At 41.8% G+C, this 19,246-nt stretch overlaps 1 protein-coding gene across 3 annotated transcripts in view; it reads right to left on the bottom strand.

The window, feature by feature from the left end:
- Positions 1-19,246, bottom strand: part of TOX (thymocyte selection associated high mobility group box) — a 310,418-nt gene that overhangs the window by 148,053 nt on the left and 143,119 nt on the right. Inside the window, exons 1-2 of one of the 3 annotated variants that reach the window (XM_040487735.1) lie at positions 4,366-4,398; positions 2,781-2,846 (exon numbers count right to left, since the gene is read on the bottom strand). The exons of 1 other annotated variant lie outside the window; for it this stretch is intronic. In XM_040487735.1, the coding sequence (XP_040343669.1) occupies positions 2,781-2,846; positions 4,366-4,383 (84 nt within the window). In that variant the 5' untranslated portion in view covers positions 4,384-4,398. Of the gene's footprint in view, positions 1-2,780; positions 2,847-4,365; positions 4,399-19,246 lie in introns of those variants that run through there. One more of the 3 variants, XM_040487733.1, reaches the window with a different exon arrangement.

Genomic DNA, 19,246 nt, shown 5'->3' with positions numbered 1-19,246 from the left:
ATTTAAATTAAAGTACTGAGTGGCCAGCACACTCACAGCTAGCTATTAGAGGAGAAAATAGCCCATATTCCAAGAATGGAGCTAGGGAGAAGTGGAAATGTCATGGGTTTTTATTGCATAGTTGTCAGGCTTATTATAAGGTAGTACACAATTTAAAAGCTGCCTATCAATTACAGAATGATATGCAAAGAATTTTAAGGATCTGTGTACACTAGCTTCAGAGGTATAGAAGGCATGTAGTAGATAGCACCGAAGAGCCCTTTGGGACTGTCTAAAAGAATAGCATTAATTTTTACAGTGTGCTTCCATTGCTGGAGCCATTCCAGCATTGGCTTTCTATAAAAATCATTTCAAGTTTAGAATTATGCTATTTGCTCCCAGCAACATCACAGGAGCAGTAGTATACCATATGTTGCTACTTAGCAACTTAGTCGGTAAGTCCCAAAGCATGTACTGATTTGAAGATTGAACAGGAATTATAATTGTTGAGTAATGCTACGAGGCAAGTTATCTTGGATCACTAAACTATGCAGATGTTTGATGTTATGTAGGAAAAGGAATAAAACTATTTTTTTTTCCCTGTAAGATGACTAAAATCCTATTTATGGTTGCCAAAAGGGATACATTGATGAAGCTTCCCTAAAAGAATACCAGGTAATGAATTTTTGGACACACTATATTACAGTAAACAAAAGGAACGTTAAGCGTAAAATTTAGCTAAGGCCATTCAACTTATGTAATTTGCAAAGTTTATTCCCCCCTAGAGTATGTATTATCTTGCATTAGTCTAATTTTTAAAAGAGCACACTCTGGAAACATTTTTATATGTGCTACATTATTAAAAAATAGTTTGCTTCGGGCACACAAACCTGCCATATTTTTACAAAGCGCAGAAAGTATTTGGGGCTCTTTACTCTTTCATAAATTATCACTGGTATGTATGTATGTATGTATGTATGTATATATGTATGTATGTATGTTCTCACTGGTATTTAAAACATTCTTAGTAACTCCTGATTGGAATATTAAAAGAAATAATTAATGTTGGTTGTTTGATTTTAGTCAGGGCTTAATAGTATCCATCGTAACTTGAATTTAAAAATCTAAGGAGCCAAGTTGTTATGATGTATATGCTTTGGATTTCCAATCCTTTATCCAAAAGTCTTTAAGACAGACATAATGATTCTCTGAAATGGAGCAGTTGCTTTATAGCAGCAATCATTTATTGGGTTTGTGTTTCCACTGTTTCAAACAAATTCAATTAGCCCTTACACTTCAAAACCCTAAAGGCACCAAAGAGATGATACTGGGTTACTTTAATCTAATCGTAATACTAAACTTGTCAGTACAGTTTGGGGATTGATGGTTAGAAGAAAATTAATAGTAACATTTTTCATTTTTTAATCAAACAGTCCTATTCAGAACTACCTATGGATCTCGGAGGCTACTTAGCTGAATGAATTCTGTGAAGTGAGAGTTCTAAATGCAACGCTCAGCCTACCAAAGGTATCCTGAAAGTGATCAACTCAGTTGAATGGAAGGAAATGGAGTCCGGATCTTTGAACTCAGGGATGACCTTCTCGTCTGAACAGTATAGTGTAGTTTCCAGAATGTCTGCCAGAGAAGGCAGTGATCATAATGACTTCTAAATGCAAAGCTCATGGAGAGGCAGGCTTGCCTCTGTTTTGAGTTAAGCACGAGACATTTTGTGCTCGAAGAAATTTCAAAGCTTCACGAAGTGCACCCCTCACATATACATTAGATTAATTCACTGACAAGCAGCATGAAGAAAAATCCAAGTTTTATTTTTGTTCTCTGTTTCCCCCACCCATCCCCGTTATCAAATCCCTTTGGACAGCTTTGCAGGCATTGAAAACTCCCGTGCTAGGGTTTACACCACAGTTACTGATACATGAAACTTCAAACTGCCATGGTTTTTGCTGCTCTTCCAGGAAAAAAAAAAAAAAAAAAGTTCAAGTCTACAAAATGCTCCTATGAATTCTCCCTTGTTTTCATTGATTCATTTATTTTCGTTTACACTGTTATTACACATTATGTTATGCTCGCACTTTGGGGCAGTTATAATTTGGCTTTAAATGTCCTCACTGGATTAAAGGGCCTGGTCTTTAAGTGTCTAAAAATAAAGAGCCCAGAGTTTACTTTTATAAACGTAACCGTTTACGTTTTCATTGGACTTCTGTCGTCACTTTTCACGGTTAAATACCTTGTCAACCATTCCTAGCGAAATGGCTACAAACGCGCTCTTGAAAGATTTCAATCACATCGTGCATTTGGGCAAAAAAAAAGCTACCCGACCTGGTAGGTTCTGAAGGCCGCCATACAGTGCTCACGGGCCATGTGATTTTGGTTAGAAAGGTAGCCCTGTATTGACAACTGCCCCAACAGTTGATAATGAAAGCGATTCGTGACATGTGCAGCTTATAATGATTAACTCGTCTATCGTCAGAAGCACAAATAACCTGCACCTGTAAAGACTTTATTTCCTAAAGGTAAAACAACTGTTTAGGAAAGATCATGCTGGCAAAACAGCTGCTTGCCATTCTGGAGAGGGAACAAGGTAGTATCTTTCAACAAATGCCAACTCCCGTGTTTTATCAGCTCTATCTCATTAACTGGAAACAAGGCTTAAATGCTTTGTTTATAAATTATGATTATTCCTGATTGCGGCAGTTACTGATAGCGCTACTCATTTGCAAGGCAACTCTTTGAATTTGTTTAATTACAATTTGAAACAAGGCAGAGAAGATTAATTAACCCACCTGGCTGGCTGGCACATAGTCCTGGCTCGGCTCTGTCATGCTCATATACATGTTCTCACCGTCAAACTGCGAATGAAACAATAGTAAACATTCAGCAATCTTGACTGTGTGCATGTTTGTTGTTGTTGTTGTTGTTTTCACCATCAAACTGGAAAACAGTAGCCATAAAAAAAAAAAAACAAACAACCAAAAAACAACAGTGTGGTTGGGAATACGGAAAATCTGTCATCGCCAGTGAGACACGTCTTTTCTTTGATGTTTCTGTTGTCATCCTTCCTGACCCTGGATGTCAGTGATTTGGAGTAATTAGCGCTCTAGTAATTACAGCAAGCAAGCAAGAAATGAATGGTTTCCTTTCATCTGCAATCTGTTTTAAAACAAAAATGGTTCATTTTGCACACCATGTCTACGTACTGCAGTTCGGTCGTGATGAAGTATTAAACGAACGGCCTGATTTCTGGGAGAGAAGCATAATGGGAAGTACACCGAGGCACACAGCTCAGGGCGTTCGGAGTCTAGCCCTCAAAAGTGAAAAAGGGCAGAGTTTTCAGAATAGACCCAACCTCGCTTCATCCCAATCGCCTGATGATGAACATTTTTACCTTTATAATATTTACAAAGAGCACGTGGCACCACAGCCATGGCTGAGAATGATAACGACCGTGAGTCACCGTGAACATGTACAAGCTCCATGGTTCAAACATTCCTCTCTCAAGTCTTGCAGAGATAGAGGCTTCATGTAACTATTACGAAGGCATAGAAATTCATACACAAATTTAAGAGGTAGGAACAAGAAGGGAGGGGGAAATTCATGGGGTAGTACAAACTGCAGGACTGTCGAACAGTTCAGGCAACAGTGACATAACAACAACATACTTTTCATTATTTGGGTTTTCGAAAGCAGTAATCATTCCATTCAGACTTAATCCCCAGCTATCTTCAGTCATTTGATAAATGGGCAAAGCATTCCTTTTTTCAGTTAGAAGAAGAATTTCCCCTAGGAAATAATCAAGTGGGCTAATACAGCCAGCTTCAAAGAGCTGACTCCGAATGCGCTCTCCTTGCCAGACTAATTTCAGACATGGGAACTTTTCAAGTCTCAATCTGAAAAATTACTTGTGAAGACAGAATAAATGGTATTGATGGAGGTGCAAGTACACGGTAATATGGGCACATTTCATAGATCATCAAGAAAGAGAAAACTGTGTTGCAGACATCGCATTCCACCATCAAGGAGCTGCCAGCAGCATCCAGAGGGTCGTACAAACACTGGAACACGCCAAAGACCCCAAACCGTACTCTAGGGCACTAGGTGCCCTGAAGATTCACATCGGTAAGGAAAGACCTCCCTACACACAGCGAAACACTCACGAGGTTGAGTTCAAGGAACCAAAGGCTCTCCTCACACATCACCCTGAAAATATATTTCATGTTATGTGAACAAACTTCTCTAAACAGATACGAAATCACTTACTGAATGATGTGGTTGTTAGGACAGGTCAGAAATAGCACACTGAGAAAAGACTAGCGAGACATTTGGTGACTTTGTCATCTGGCTCAGGAGCCCTGAGTCCAAGTGACTTACCCAAGGTTGCATGTCCATCAGTCAGGTGAATGCCTTCAACCCAAAGATAGTCTAGCCCGAATCAATCCACCTGTTTCTGCTAACAACTCAGGCCCCGACAAAAAGCATCATTCGGCATTTCACCCCCACCCACTGTTGGTTTGTTTGCAAATGTTTTTTATGTGAAGATGCCAAAGAACCATTTAAAATATGGACAGTTTCTCTGACTATAACAAACTAAACTGCACAGAAGTAGTGAAGTGCATCAAATACTCCACAGCCTATGCATATTCTATAAATGTGTTACTTTCTATTTCATCTTCTCTAACTCATTTTCTAAATGTGGTGTCGTTCTCAAGCCAACGAAGGCCTTGAAGTTTTGGTTTTAGTCTATCCAAAGCGTATGCTAATTGAGTGTATTCAACGTTCCTGCTCTTGATAAGGACTCTTTCCTCAAAAAGTACCAATGCTTAAGCAACACCGAGCCAAGGCTGAAACAGCATTTTACAACAAAAGGTATGTGACTGTGGGGGATAACTATTTTTTCAAGAACATTCCATGCCCCCATAACCTGCCTGTAGCTTCACACGCATTGACTGATTCCATCACCACAACAAACCACGAGTTCGGTATTATTATTACACACACCTTACAAAAGGAGACACAAAGGCACAGAGGATTTAAGCTAGATGCCCAAGGTCACAGAGCTCTTAAGAGGCAAGGGCTGGAACTCAAAGCCAGGCTTTCTAGCACGTGCACTTCACCACCAGAACATAGAAATTGTTCTGAATTCTAATGAGTTAGCTACCGATCCTGAAAATAGTGTCCATATCAAAGCAGAGTGTTGGCAACATCTCCACGTTGAGACACGGTCCGGAACTTCTGTGGCATTGTGAGACTTTCAAAAACACAAGAGGCACAGTGAGCTGCCAGTATAGGGATCAGGCTGGTGGAATATCTTCAGATGTTTATAAGTAACCCTTACAATGCCGAGAGGTGGTATGACGGTGGTTTATTTTGTGCCAGCGTGACTGGGCCACAGGGCGCCCAGATACTCGGTCAAATATTATTCCAGGTACGTCCAGGAGGGTACTTTTGGGTGAAATTAACATGTGGATTGGTAGAATGTGTGAAGAAGAGCACCCTCCCTCTCGCAGGTGGGCCTCATCCAATCAGCTGAAGGTCTGAAAGGCACAGAAAGGCTGACCCTCTGCAGAGTAAGAGGAAATTCCTCCTACCTGGCTGACAGAACTGGAACAACTATCTTTTCCTGCTATCAGACTTGAATGGAAACATCCGCCCTCCTTGGGTCTTAAGCCTACCAGCTTTGGGACCGAAACTGTGCCATTGGCTCTCCTTTCCAGCCTCCCCGCTACAGTTTTGGATTGGGACAATTTCTTATAATAAACCACACATTCTGTTGGTTCTGTTTTGCCGATGAACCCTAACTGAAAGGCTCTGAAGGCTTATTTTTAGAGGACTCACAAGGTAAAAATGCATGAAGGGATGACATCTATTTCACGGTATGCTTGCTTTCCAGGGGAACAGAAGCCATGTTGATTTTGCCCTCAGAGTCTCTGGACTCACTGCATCCATTCCCTGTGCCTCACTGTGTCCCACACATGTTCACACCTCTTTGTCCAGAACACCTTTCTTCCCTTTTCACTGCTGAAATATTTCTTACACCCATGGTACTTTCTTACACCCCTCACTTCCCTAGAGGAGGTGATCACTTGACAAGAGAAATAAGATTTAGCTTTTAGAGAACAGTTTCAAGGCTTTGGAATGGGGTCAGCTCATAGTTCTGCAGTGGCTTAAAACTGGTTACTTTAGGAGCAGAAGCCCTTAAAAAAACGTACGGAAGTAGCTAGAAGCCCATTACGCAAACGCTAGCTGTAGTTCTTCCTCAAGAGTTTTGTAGAATTTTGTAGAAAAACATAGAGATTGCCCGAGAATCAAGAGACCTGGCTATAAATGAGTCGATGCCCTCTTTCTGAAGAATTTTGAGTTGCCAAACAGAAATACATATGTGTGTCGGAACATGCCTAGCCATTCTCCTTGCGGTTGGACCCACTCTTGGGCACAGGAAGAACAGTAAGCCATGATCCCATCCTCCCCCCAACTCCGCCCCTGTCCACGCACACCCCATCAGTTTAAGGTCATCCGTGTACTGTTCACAGCCCCCACCCACCCACATCCTATTCAGGAGCTGGTTCCAGGAATCTCAATAGGCCTTCTGCTGATGCACCATTCTTAGAGGGCATCCTCTCGTGTAGTGGGCACATGTCCGTCCACTCGCCATCTGAAGTGGAATAATGGTGCATAGAGCCCTAGAATTCTGGCCTTGGAAAGATCCCTGAAGACATCCTGATTGGAGAAACTGCCTTTCTATTGGTCACATGGTTCATCTGGAACCAGAATCAAGGTCTGGATTCCTAATGGAAGAGTCTTCCAAAATGACATGCTCCTTTATACTCCATCACGCATAAAAATGGGGGATCAGACTCTATGACTATTGTAGTTGTATATGGCTTATTTGCATACTCCATGATCTCGAAGGCACAGTGTGTGTTATTACATTAGTGACCTTGCTTTGCTTTACCTGGACCACACAGTAGATGAACATTATTAATAATTGTTACAATAACATTGTTTCATTAAAAATAACTAGTTACATTTCCTCACTCCTTATGTTTATCACAGTTATTATGCTTAGAAGTCAACTGAATTCAGGCATTAGAACTTTTCAAAATATATCTGAGCAAACTAGGTAGGACTTTTAATTTCCACGGATTCTCAATTTAAAACCTGAAGCAAAGTTGGAAAGAATAAATAGGCTGACTTATTTAAATCTAAATGTAAATGACATCAACTCAGGATTAGCCTTTCTGACCAAGTGCTTTTATACTCTTTATTGTGTTTTTATTTGAAAGCACCAGGGGATGCAATCACATAAAAAGTCATTTATAATCTTCTACTACAGTTTTTTGAAATTGTTTTTAGAGGATATTAACCAAACCCATAATCCCAAAGAGCTTTTCAAACTAGGTAGTTATTATTTCTTCTATTTAAAAGCTGAAAGCAGACATCCAACATTGCCTGAACATAGTAAATGATGAGCAAAACTGGGCAATATTAGATGACCCAAACCACTAAAACCAGAAAAATCAAAGGCAGCATGTGAACTATAAATCAGTCGTTGGCACTGGTAAAGGAAATGGGATCTTTTTAGGGAAACCATTAGAGGAAACCAAGAAAACTGCTGCTGGGTGGGGGGGGGGGTGGAGAACCTCATGGAATTCATGAAACAGTACCACATTGTATCGCCTATAAAAGGGAAAACCTTACATCGCTGGGTGTTTTCTGAGGGAATATTTGATACTCTGTTTTTTTTTTTTTTTTTTTTAAGAGCTAAAAGTAGAGATGCTTATAGCAGAGAGTTAATTTGACATTTCTTAGAAGATGAATTATAATAAATCATAAGACGGGGTAATATCCTCAAAATAAAATATCTATTTCTGTGTTGCTTGACTCAACAGAAGATTAGAAGTCCTCTTTTCCCCGCTTGCTTTATAATGAAAGAAAGAACGGTTTGGGCAGTGAAGTCAATGACTTTTGTTGTTTCATGGAAGCAAAGCATTTTGAAAGCTAATGGGAAGGGTGATAATGGACACCTCAGCATATAGTTACCTCTGCCGTTCCCACGCACGGTAAGAATGCATCCAACGAAAACAGAGCCAGGCAAACTCCTACACTTACTACAACATCCTCTCATCCTCAAGGAAGAAGGTCAGGAGACACTGGAGAGGGAATCTGTGTTTATCTAGCTTCTAGCTTCAAGGCTGGCTGTGTTGATGCGAGATAGTCTAAAGCAACATGCCTCCATGCAGAACCAGGCTGAATGAAACCGACTGAGCACAAGGGCCGGAAAAGTGGCTGATACCGAAAGGAAGGGAGACCAGCAGAGCACGGGCTGGCAACACCCCACGCAAAGAAAGCAGAGTTGCTCCGTTCGTTGGTGCTCCGAATGGACGAGCCTGAGAGCCCGAGAGCGCACAGAGCTGAGACAGGAAAGAGAAACCCCCTTCCGTCAGCCTCCCGTCCCTTGAACTTGAGTGGTCAACACTCTGCTGCAGATCTGAAAGGCATGGAGAGGAAATAGGATCTGGGCATAGCGAGGCCACTGGGAAGACTGGGCCACTGGAGGCCGGGAGAGAGGCTCCTATACCCACAAGTAAAATACTGTGCCCAGAACTTAGACTCTGGAGCTTGGCTGTTGGAACTGAATTTAGATCTCGTTTTTGTCCCAGTGATAGATTTATCCGGAGGAAGTTTTATACACCACGTCTCTTTCGTTACTTTTGGTAGCTGAAATTTTCAATACTGATGTTATGCATAAACTTGTAACTCGCTCGAACACTGTATGTCCACGTAAGTATGGGCTCCATACTTCACATAATGATGCCATCATGGGGGCGCCTGGGTGGCGCAGTCGGTTAAGCGTCCGACTTCAGCCAGGTCACGATCTTGCGGTCCGGGAGTTCGAGCCCCGCGTCAGGCTCTGGGCTGATGGCTCAGAGCCTGGAGCCTGTTTCCGATTCTGTGTCTCCCTCTCTCTCTGCCCCTCCCCCGTTCATGCTCTGTCTCTCTCTGTCCCAAAAATAAATAAACGTTGAAAAAAAAAATTAAAAAAAAAAAAGATGCCATCATGGCTCGAGCTATTTTTAACCTTTGCAGGCACTTTCTAATCACATCAGAGGCATCAAGGGTTTAGTTTTTGTAGTTATCTCGTATTATGGTGACTATTATGATTCCCAGTTTACAGATGACAAAAGTGAGACACAAAGGAGTTAAGTAACCTGTCCGTGATGGATCCAATCCTGACAGACAGGACCTGCCTGACCCTCAGGCCTCGGCCCCTGGACTCTGCTTTCGGGAATGGCTGACACCAGAGTCATGAAGCCCTCAGCCATATCACCTCTGCTGCCACCAGGGCTAGAGGCTGAGGTGCCCCAAGCCTGGCACCAACTTACATAAGTGGCTCTGCACCTGGGCTGGAGCCAAAGTAGTTCTGCTTTCCACAGAGTCTGTGCAGCTGGCCGGATAATGTATCCCCAGTGTGCGTGGGAAACTGGTCCCAGTGGAGACGACTGCCCCATGGCGTTCCCTGTGGCCTCTTTAGAGAAGTCCCTCATGCCCAGCAACCAGCAGTTGCGAAGCTACAACATCTTGGGAATGTCGTGTTTTGCGATCCCTGCCTCCTTGACTTCTGTCTTGCTTCCTTTCCCCTTCACTCGTGTCTCCCTGGGCTTGTACTCCCAGTGCTAGTGTGCGAGCCCCCTCCCCCAGCACAGGCTCTGCTTTCTGGGCAGCTGGGACGAAGACGGTGGCCCGTCGTACTCAGTAGGACAGTGCGCTCAGGGGCAGTGCTCCACTAGCCTGATCCCATCTTTGTTCTGCTTTCAATTACAGCTTATTCAAGAATCATTAATTCTATTTTCAATTCCTGTGCAAAGACAGAAACAATCTTATGAAACAGTCATAAAAAGAAGAACAAAGGTTGACCTGTATCATGACAGCGTCACTCCGTTTGAAAGAAAAAAATGCGGGTTTCTAGAAATCTTCCTTAACCCCAAACTTTCAACACAATGCAATACACTTTCCTTAATGCATTATTTAAGAAAGCAAAGAATGTGTGGATAAAAGCTTAACTATCAATCCAGGTCCATTCTGATGAGTTTAATGGAAAGAAGTTCAACCAAGTGAAAACATGCCTGATACACATCTCTGGTTTTTACTAAAAGGCCTCCCTCCACAAGGTGGCTGATAGGAGAAAATTAGGAACAATGATTTCTGATTCCAGGTAGGAACACTGTTTTTGAAATGAATTCCCAAGCAATTTCTGAATTTCTATAAAGCATAAAGCCGTAAAACTAGAGTTGAAACTGGTGTAGTTTCAAATGATTGGTTCAGAACGTTCCTTTGACTTGTCAGGCTTTAGACAAATTTTTCTGAATCCATGCAGTAAGAGAACAATTTGAGAAGTACATTCAAACTTGCTGGCAATTCTTCCCTAAGCTCACTGATTTCCACATCATTTCAGCTCTCACCTCATTTCCCACAGTACCTAATCCTGCACCTGTTCTGGGAAGCTCAAAGCAAGGAGAGTGGAAGAGACTAGTATAAATTCAGAGCACTGATAAAGTTATGACACTTGAATGACAGATTTATAAAAAAAAAAAAAGAAAAGATTAACAGAGAAGTAAGTGACAACTGAGTGGGATGAAAACTTCTCAAAAAAGATTTGAGGACAAACAATTATTGAATAATCTTGAAATTAAAAGTGACAGTACCAAATAAAAATATAAATAGAAAGGTACAGAATTATTAAGATGGAGAATCTCACTTCCCTATTATTATTACTCAGGAAATAACATTGTGGCAAAATAGAACAATGATGTTACAGGAATAGACTTTTGGTAATGAAAATCTCCTAAGGGTAGGACAGGTGTTGAAATGTATTTTGGTATATTCAGGGCAAACCTGACCAATTAGAAATATGAGAAGTTCAGTTCATATCCACTCCATTTTCTTTTTGACATCAGGTTTGACATTGATTGTCTTGACGTTCCTGAGAGTTTCTGTTTTCCAAACAGAAACACGATGGCATTTCTAAAAGCTGGATCAAATCCTCCAAGTTATTGAGAACGGGTTCGCCCATGGTGAAAGGAAGCAAAGCTGTATTTGGCGTGTATCTTTCATTTTAAGGAACTTGGAAAGTCACTCCATTCGTTGCATCAAAAGGAGTATAATTTTTAAATTCTCTTTAACATCTTCAAATACTATTTAGTTACATCTATTTTTGCATAACCTCCTTTGATATTTAATCTGTGATCTCACGTGACTTTCCCGGCTGACTTATCCACACTTTTCTAAAGCTTAGGGCATAATTTCCCTGCTTTAGCTTAAGGCTTCATGCATAAGATGTCCGCTTCCCAAGGCATAGAGGGTCTCCATGCCAAAGCTTCTTTTATTGTCTTCATGTTTATAGTAGCCTGGGTGGCTCAGTCGGTGAAGCGTCCGACTTCGGCTCAGGTCATGATCTCACGGTTCGTGAGTTCGAGCCCCGCGTCGGGCTCTGTGCTGACAGCTCGGAGCCTGGAGCCTGCTTCGGATTCTGTGTCTCCTCTCTGCTCCTCCCCTGCTCATGCTCTGTCTCTATCTCTCTCACAAATAAATAAATGTTAAAAAAAATCTTACAGTAGTTCAAACTACGCTCCTTAGATCGTCCTGCACTCTCATTTCACTTTTTTTTTTTTTTTTTTTTGGTAGCATTCTCCCAAACACTTCATCCTCCCTTTTGACCATGTCCTTTTATAGCATGACATGTTGCCAGAAACACGTGAGGGCCGAATGTACAAGTCCTGTTGCTGGAAAAAGCATGCCTGCTTCTACTCAAAACCTTATTTATCCTGCCTGGTGAGAAGTGATTGGTCTCCTTTGTTTCCCCTTCTGGAACGGCACCACCGGATGCTCTTTTGTCGAAAAGTTGCGAGAAGAAAATATGACCACGTGGGTAAACCCTCCAACGGGATCTTCTTGCTCCATTAAAATTCAACGGTGGCGACACATTCCCCGATAAAATGTGGTGGGTAGCCATTCACTCATGCATTCGTTCATTCAACAAAGGCTCATGTTGCACCTACTAGGTGCCAGGCCCCAGTCTCGGTAACGGCAGCTAACATTAGCTGTATGCTTCCTGTGTGACAGATGCACGCATGTATTCACTCACTTGATCCTGACAGCGACCCTGTGAGGCAGGCAGTATTCGTGCCCTTTATCAGTACAGGGAGCCCTAAACAATTAAGTACCTTGGAAGAAGCAGAGCAGAGCCTCAATTCCATTCTGCCTGACGGCAGGAGAGTCCCTAACAGGAGAAGTGTGCTCAAGGAAAAGAAGACCCTTGCGAAAGGAAAGACTCGACCAACGTGCAAGTTCTAGGCATCCCGGTGTCAATGCAGAATTAATGAATCTCATAACCAATTCAATGGCTATGAGGACCGCAGGCTTTATTCTATGATTTCAGCGGCAATACCCACTTACTGACAGCGGGTATCGCCTAGAAGTACATACTCTATTCCGAGGTCAGTGCTAACGGACCCAGGGCAGCCGGCAGAGGCAGAAGGTGTGTGATGAAAACCACAGACTCAAATGATCCAGAGCGGCGTTTGGGACCCATCTCTGCCACGCCGTGGCTGTGAACCTGGGAAGACGTGGCCTCCGTGAGCCTCAGTGGCCCTGTCACGGGGCTGCCACGAAGGCCATACCCGTACGGCGAAGTGCTGAGCACAACACACGCGTCCAGCAGATCCTCAAAGTGGGTCCCTTACGTCTCTCTTTGCTGCGTGATACCCTAGACCGTGCCAGTGTCGGGACACTAAATGGGTCTTCCTTCTCCTCCTCCACTGCTTAAAATTCTTCACTCCCTCTGAAGTTTTCAAGGACATTTCAGCTTCCTTAGCTTCAAACACAAGGCCCTTCATGATGAGAACAGCCGTAGGTGTTTATGGCTTGTGTCCAGTCTAAAGGGCCCGTGCCTGGGCCAGGCCAAGAGCTCAGCGTCTGTAACCTCATTCCGTTCTGTATCTTAGGTCACTCTATGTCCCATCGTTGCTTCGTGATTTCCGCATGGCCAAGAAATCCCTGCCTCTACTTCTTTCCATCATCCCCTGTTTCGAATACCTTTCCACGTTCCACTTCCTGCTATTTCCCTCCCTGCTTTCCTAGCAGTAATACGATGGTCAGGGAATTGCACAACCAACCTGGAACCCTTCTGGGAGTGAAAGGAGGGTCTGAACAACTATGACTGAACAAAAGGCACACGCGTGGACGGTGCCAGGGACAGAGCATCTTCCCACCGGAAGGTAAGCCTTCTCTAAAATCGCTCATGACTTAGGGTCCCTTCCCTGTGCCTCCCTAACTCCCCTCTGGCATCTGGTGCTTTCCTGCAGCCTCTATGTCACGGCACTGACCTGTCTTCTACACCGGACTAGAAAGAGCGCTTTGAGAGCAGAGAGCTTCCTATTTCTATGCCGCCAGCACCTAGCACCTGCCAAGCACCTAGCATCTACAAAACAACAATGATGAGTGATTAAATAAATTCAATGTAATATCGCGAGAACTGAAATCATTTTGGATGTCACCATTCCGTTGTTCTGCAGTCGTGTTTATTCCACGTGCTTTCGTTCCCAAATCAATTTCTATCCATGAAAACAACTGCTCCGCCCAGCGTCACTGGACAAAAGCTGCTGTAAACCAGATCACACCCGAGTTTTTCCCTTTCTTCCTGTCCTACAGGGACCAAAGTTTCTTCACTCACTCTAGTTGGACGAATTTGAAAAGAAGGTTATTTTATGACATCTTAGATAATAGTTCAAATCTTCGTGGTACCACGTAGGCAAGCCCAGTTCCAGTAAGCAGACTGTGCCCATGTGGCTCCAGATCAAGCTGGTTTGTTTTTTCACGCTGACGTCAAGTTGCTGGTGAATATTTTGCTCTCTGAATCGTCTCCAAATCTACACCAGCATGCAAATGACAAGCCTACTGGATTGGCAGACAGAATGCAATCCATTTCTCCTTTCCCCCCAGGGGGCTTGTGAGTAATTCAGGGTCTCTTGTTCCCTTGCAGGTATGACAAAATAGGACAGAATTTAGGAGAGATTCCATCATGGAGTGGGTTTGAAATAAGATCCTGATAGGAGTCCTGGTTTAGACACTTCCTAGCAGACTGGTCTTGGGAATGAGAGCAAGAATTTGACGTTCTCCATGTGGTTCTTTCAGATTCAAATGAGATATACCAAAAGAATTATAAGTTACAAAGTACTAAATATATAAACCCTGTGCTACATTCTGGAAACTATGGTATTTCCACCTCACGGACTGTTTCTGTCATTCGTCGGAAAAGATCGATAGGCAGAAAACAGTGCAAAATCAGGCTGAATGTGCCCTAAATTAGTCTGGGAAGAGGTCTTTAACATAGAAAGTGATATGCAGATGTTATTTGTTACTCATTATACTTGTAAGTGCACAGTCCCGCCTTAAATATTAGATAAGAGAAAAGCAATGGAGCAGACAAAAGCAAATAGCGTGATCACCAAATAAATGAAAACTTTGTAGAGCATCCTGTGTATATCTATATGTACATAAATATGTGTCTACACACATGTTCTGTACATATGTACGTATTTATTTACTCTGTGTGTGTACAAAATATTCTTCTCCAGAAATGTTCCTTATTTGGCTTTCATTTATGTTATTTTCGATTACGTAGAGGAGCAATGTTAAAAACTGCCACATAATATTGCAGGAGAAGTTGTCTGAAAGTATAAAGCACAATGAAGGCCTCTCTTAATTTACAGAGAAAATATTACCCAGTCGTGGGAAACTACATTATACCACATTCGCTAAACTTGCTTCAGGTGAATTTACGGTCTTAAAATGGAGATTTCAGATGGTTTGGGCATTAACAAACGCAATGCTAAGCAGTATCTTACAGTAGTAAGATATAGAATGATACAGTCTTCCCATAACATTTTCTTTTTCATAGCTTATTAGCTTTAAGCATTAAATTAGCCACAAGATAACAATCACTCATTGTATTTTATGGAACTATATAACAATCTCTGTTCTGGTTCAACAGTTGCATAACTCAGCTAGATACTTAGGCTGTGTCAGTAATCAGTTAATGTTCCTTATAATGCTCACATCAAAGAAATTATGTAATCTCTACTGCTCTGTAACCTATTATTTCACTTTCTGTAAGAAACTTTACATTATTAATTCCTTTTGCACATTTCATATTTGCTACGAAAAACTCTGGAATAATACATTTTTATAACCATTAAGCAAATTAATATTAACGTTCTATGATATTAACGTTCTATGAAGTCCTTTCAATTTTTTTTTTTGTTTGAAATGCCTTCTGAACAGTTCTGAGCAAAATGTACATATTTTAAATATGGGTCTTGTCACCAAGAGACCCTTCAAGGTTTCTTAAGATATTCAACTTGAAACAAATAATTTAAATATGTATGGAAGTCAGAGTAGGATGGAAACTACACATTGGAGCAAGATCAACTTATCCAAGATGGGTTTTATTTTAAAAGCAGAACAATGTTGCCTTTTCTTCAGAGCTAACATGACCTTCCTCAGCAAGTTATGTTATAGTGTCTATTGCCCGCTGCACATAATTTTAGGCAACGAAGTTCTTTGGACACAGGACAAGAAAATATCCTGCATCTAATATGTAAAATCCATCATTTACAATACCCCCACTGCATCCCATTTTCGGGCAAAGAAACTTGCCTTTGTAATAACACGTTTGTATTAGTGGTTCCAAAAGCTAGTGTAGTTTCTCAAAACACGCACATTCCTACCTGTATGCAGACTGTAAGCTGTACTCTTTAAAACGGTGCGTTTTTACACTGTCTGATTGTTGAAATGGAAAGGGCTTGTGGGAACGCATTTTTAGGAGAGCTTATGAGGCTTCATGCATCTGCTATTTTCTCAATACCTCATCTTTATATTTCATCCATTAGCAGTCACTGAAGATTATTTTCAGTCCAACCTTCTTTAAGGTGTGAGGTTCATTTAATAAAGGGTTTCTGTAATGCCAACCACATCAACCATATAGTTTAAGCAATTCCATTATTTAGATGGCTGTTAGCGTTTCCTTGGATCTTTTTTGGATTCAAGCTTTGTTTTGATTTTGTTTTTTCAATTGCTTGTCCCCAGCTGTGCTCATCGTATTTACTAATACCATGATAGGTATACAATGCAACCCACATCTTCTATTGAAGTGGTTCTCAACTCGGGGTGGGGGGGGATTCTTTCTTTCCCTTCCCCCACTTTGCTGTCCCGACTGGCAGCTAGGGGCGAGGGTGCCTCTGTACGTCCTATAATGCACAGGACAGCCCCCTTAGAAGAGAATTATCTGGGTCCAATATGAACAGTGTGTTTCAGAGAAACTCTAGTGTAGAATGGGTTAAGTTTGAAGTTTTGGTCATTTTCTCTCTCTTTCTTTCTTTCTTTCAAAAAATTTTTTTTACTTTTATTTATTTATTATTTTGAGAAACAGAGTGAGACCAAGCATGAGCAGGGGAGGGGCAGAGAGAGAAGGAGACACAGAATCTGAAGCAGGCTCCAGGCACAGAGCCCGACGCGGGGCTCGAACCCACAAACTGTGAGATCATGACCTGAGCCGAAGTCGGACGCTCGCTCAACCGACTGAGCCACCCAGGCGCCCCTCTCTTTCTTTTTTTAATGTTTATTTCTGAGAGAAAGATGCAGAGCGTGAGCAGGGGAGAGGCAGAGAGAGAGGGAGACACAGAATCCGAAGTGGGCTCCAGGCTCTGAGGTGTCAGCACAGAGCCTGAGGTGGGGCTCGAACTCAAAAACTGAGAGATCATGACCTGAGCCGAAATCGGACACTTAACCAACTGAGCCACCCAGGTGTCCTGAAGTTTTGGCCATTTTCATGAGAAACTACGAGATGAGGTCAACTATGAAATGACTCACTTAACTAATAAAGGTAGCTCAAATCCTAAATCAATTAATACATCTATTTTAAAAACCATTTACACATAGCCTAAATAATTTGTTCAATGCAGTGAACTTACCCAACTCATACAGGTCTGATGGCACTATTCCTGGTGTTTTGGGTATGGTGCTCAAAACAAGAATAAAGAACATCATCCCATGCTTACAACTCCATGAATTTAGCATAAACACACTTTGTATTATATATACTTTGGAGTTACAGTTGCTCTGGGTAACTACCGAATAACAAAATAAACTCTTCAAACTACACATAAAAAACTGCTACACAGTTGCAGCCTGAGAGAGAGCTCTGAGAAAAATCAGTGATTTCGTTCATTGAGATTCTATTTATCCTTTCATGCACAAAACTAATTATTTGTTTGCAAGATGTTACATCTTCATTAAAACCATTAGTATTCTGAGTAGATGGCAGTATTAACTTTATAAATGAAACTGGGATTCCAACGCTGTGTTTTGTGCAGTTAAGACAATGAGTATTTCCACATGATGTTAATCCATCTAAAAAGGACAATTCTTTATAGCAGTGACAAGTGGATAGATCTCATTCACGGTGTCTACTATTTGTTAAGAAGTCTTCCTGGATACCCAAGAGGCATATCATTTTTTTTTAATGTTTATTTATTTTTGAGAGAGACAGAGACAGAATGCAGGTGGGTTGAGGCAGAGAGAGAGGGAGGCACAGAATCCGAAGCAGGCTCCAGGCTCTGCCGAGCTGTGAGCACAGAGCCCGACGCGGGGCTCGAACCCACGAACTGTGAGATCATGATTTGAGCCGAAGTCGGATGCTCAACCGAATGAGCCACCCAGGCACCCCACCCAAGAGGCACATATATTAGTCTTCGAAAGATAAATATGTAATATGTATATACACAATTGGGGTAGGTGCTATTCACCAAACCCTATCTTCCCCAAATATTGTTAAAACACTATAAAGTTATGTCTTCAATTTTTCTAAGGAAGGGGAGTCTGTGATCAAATTATCTGCTAAAAGAACAAGAGCAACTCATCTAAAATTAATTAGTAAGTCCTCTGAACTTGGAATGTATTTCCTATTCTGGGGACAGCATTTTCATCTCTCTAATAGTGCCTTAATTGGTTTAATAATGCTATGAATTTCATTCGCATAGAATGTGGTGGTTGGACACCCTGGGAAGTGTCTCAGGAATGTGTAGGTCAGCTAAGGGAAGTCTATGGGATTTTAGACGGCCTCAAGCAATTCACAAAGTGGACGATCTTCCCAGTGGATAAATGAAAGTGGGAAGGGGAACCCAGGGCCACTTCAGTGTCCGTGGAAGCAGAAGACATCGCAAATTAGAAGTGTTCGGAGGAAAAAAAAATCTACAAAAGGCAGGACTCTGAGGAAGGTTAGCCTGGGTTCCCCTCCACACCTTGAAAACGGTGAACGCTCTCTGTGCTGCTGGGGCCACCTCTCAAACTGTTGAAGTAATTTTCATGAATAAGCAAGGCATATGGATGCAAAATACTCCGATAATCTTAGAGGAAATAAACTACCTAATGCTTTTATTTTTGTGTGTGTGGGGGGGGGGGGGGTGGGGGTTGTTTTTTGCTTTTAAGTATTTAAACACTATTCATTCCTAAATAGAAAAGTATACATTAATAGATGTGTTTTTTTTAAATAGCCTATTTTTTACATTTATAAACTCTATTAAAAAATTTTTTTAATGTTTAGTTATTTTTGAGACAGAGAAAGACAGAGCATGAACGGGGGAGGGTCAGAGAGAGGGAGACACAGAATCTGAAGCAGGCTCCAGGCTCCGAGCTGTCAGCATAGAGCCCGACGCGGGGCTTGAACTCACTTGACCTGAGCCAAAGTCGGATGCTTAATGGACTGAGTCACCCAGGCGCCCCAATATAAACTCTATTTTTTAGGACAATTTTGAGTTCGTAGAAAAACTAAGTGCAAACTACAGAAATCTCATAAATTCCCCATCCTCATTGGTGTACAAGCCCCCCCCCCCCACTATTGACATCTCATACCACAGTGGTACATTTGTTACAATCAATGAACCTACACTGACACATCATTATCAGCCAAAGTCCATACTTTACATTAGGGCTCACTCACGGTGGTGTCTATTCCGTGGATTTCAAGAAAGGCGTAATGACATGTAACCACCACAGTGTCAGAAAGAAAAAGAACTATATTGGTGGCATTAAAACATTTTTTTTTTTTTGTCTACACAATCAGAGTTAAGAGGGTTCTTTTCAGCCGGTACTGCCTCTATCTACCTCCAAAAAGTGCTGTTGCTAAAAATAAAGCCTC

This window comes from Herpailurus yagouaroundi, unplaced genomic scaffold, assembly GCF_014898765.1.
Source record: "Herpailurus yagouaroundi ecotype Mexico unplaced genomic scaffold, PumYag 165, whole genome shotgun sequence".
NCBI classification, from domain to species: domain Eukaryota; kingdom Metazoa; phylum Chordata; class Mammalia; order Carnivora; family Felidae; genus Herpailurus; species Herpailurus yagouaroundi.
Note: the sequence above shows the minus strand (reverse complement) of the source record. Positions and strands in the feature narration are given on the sequence as shown.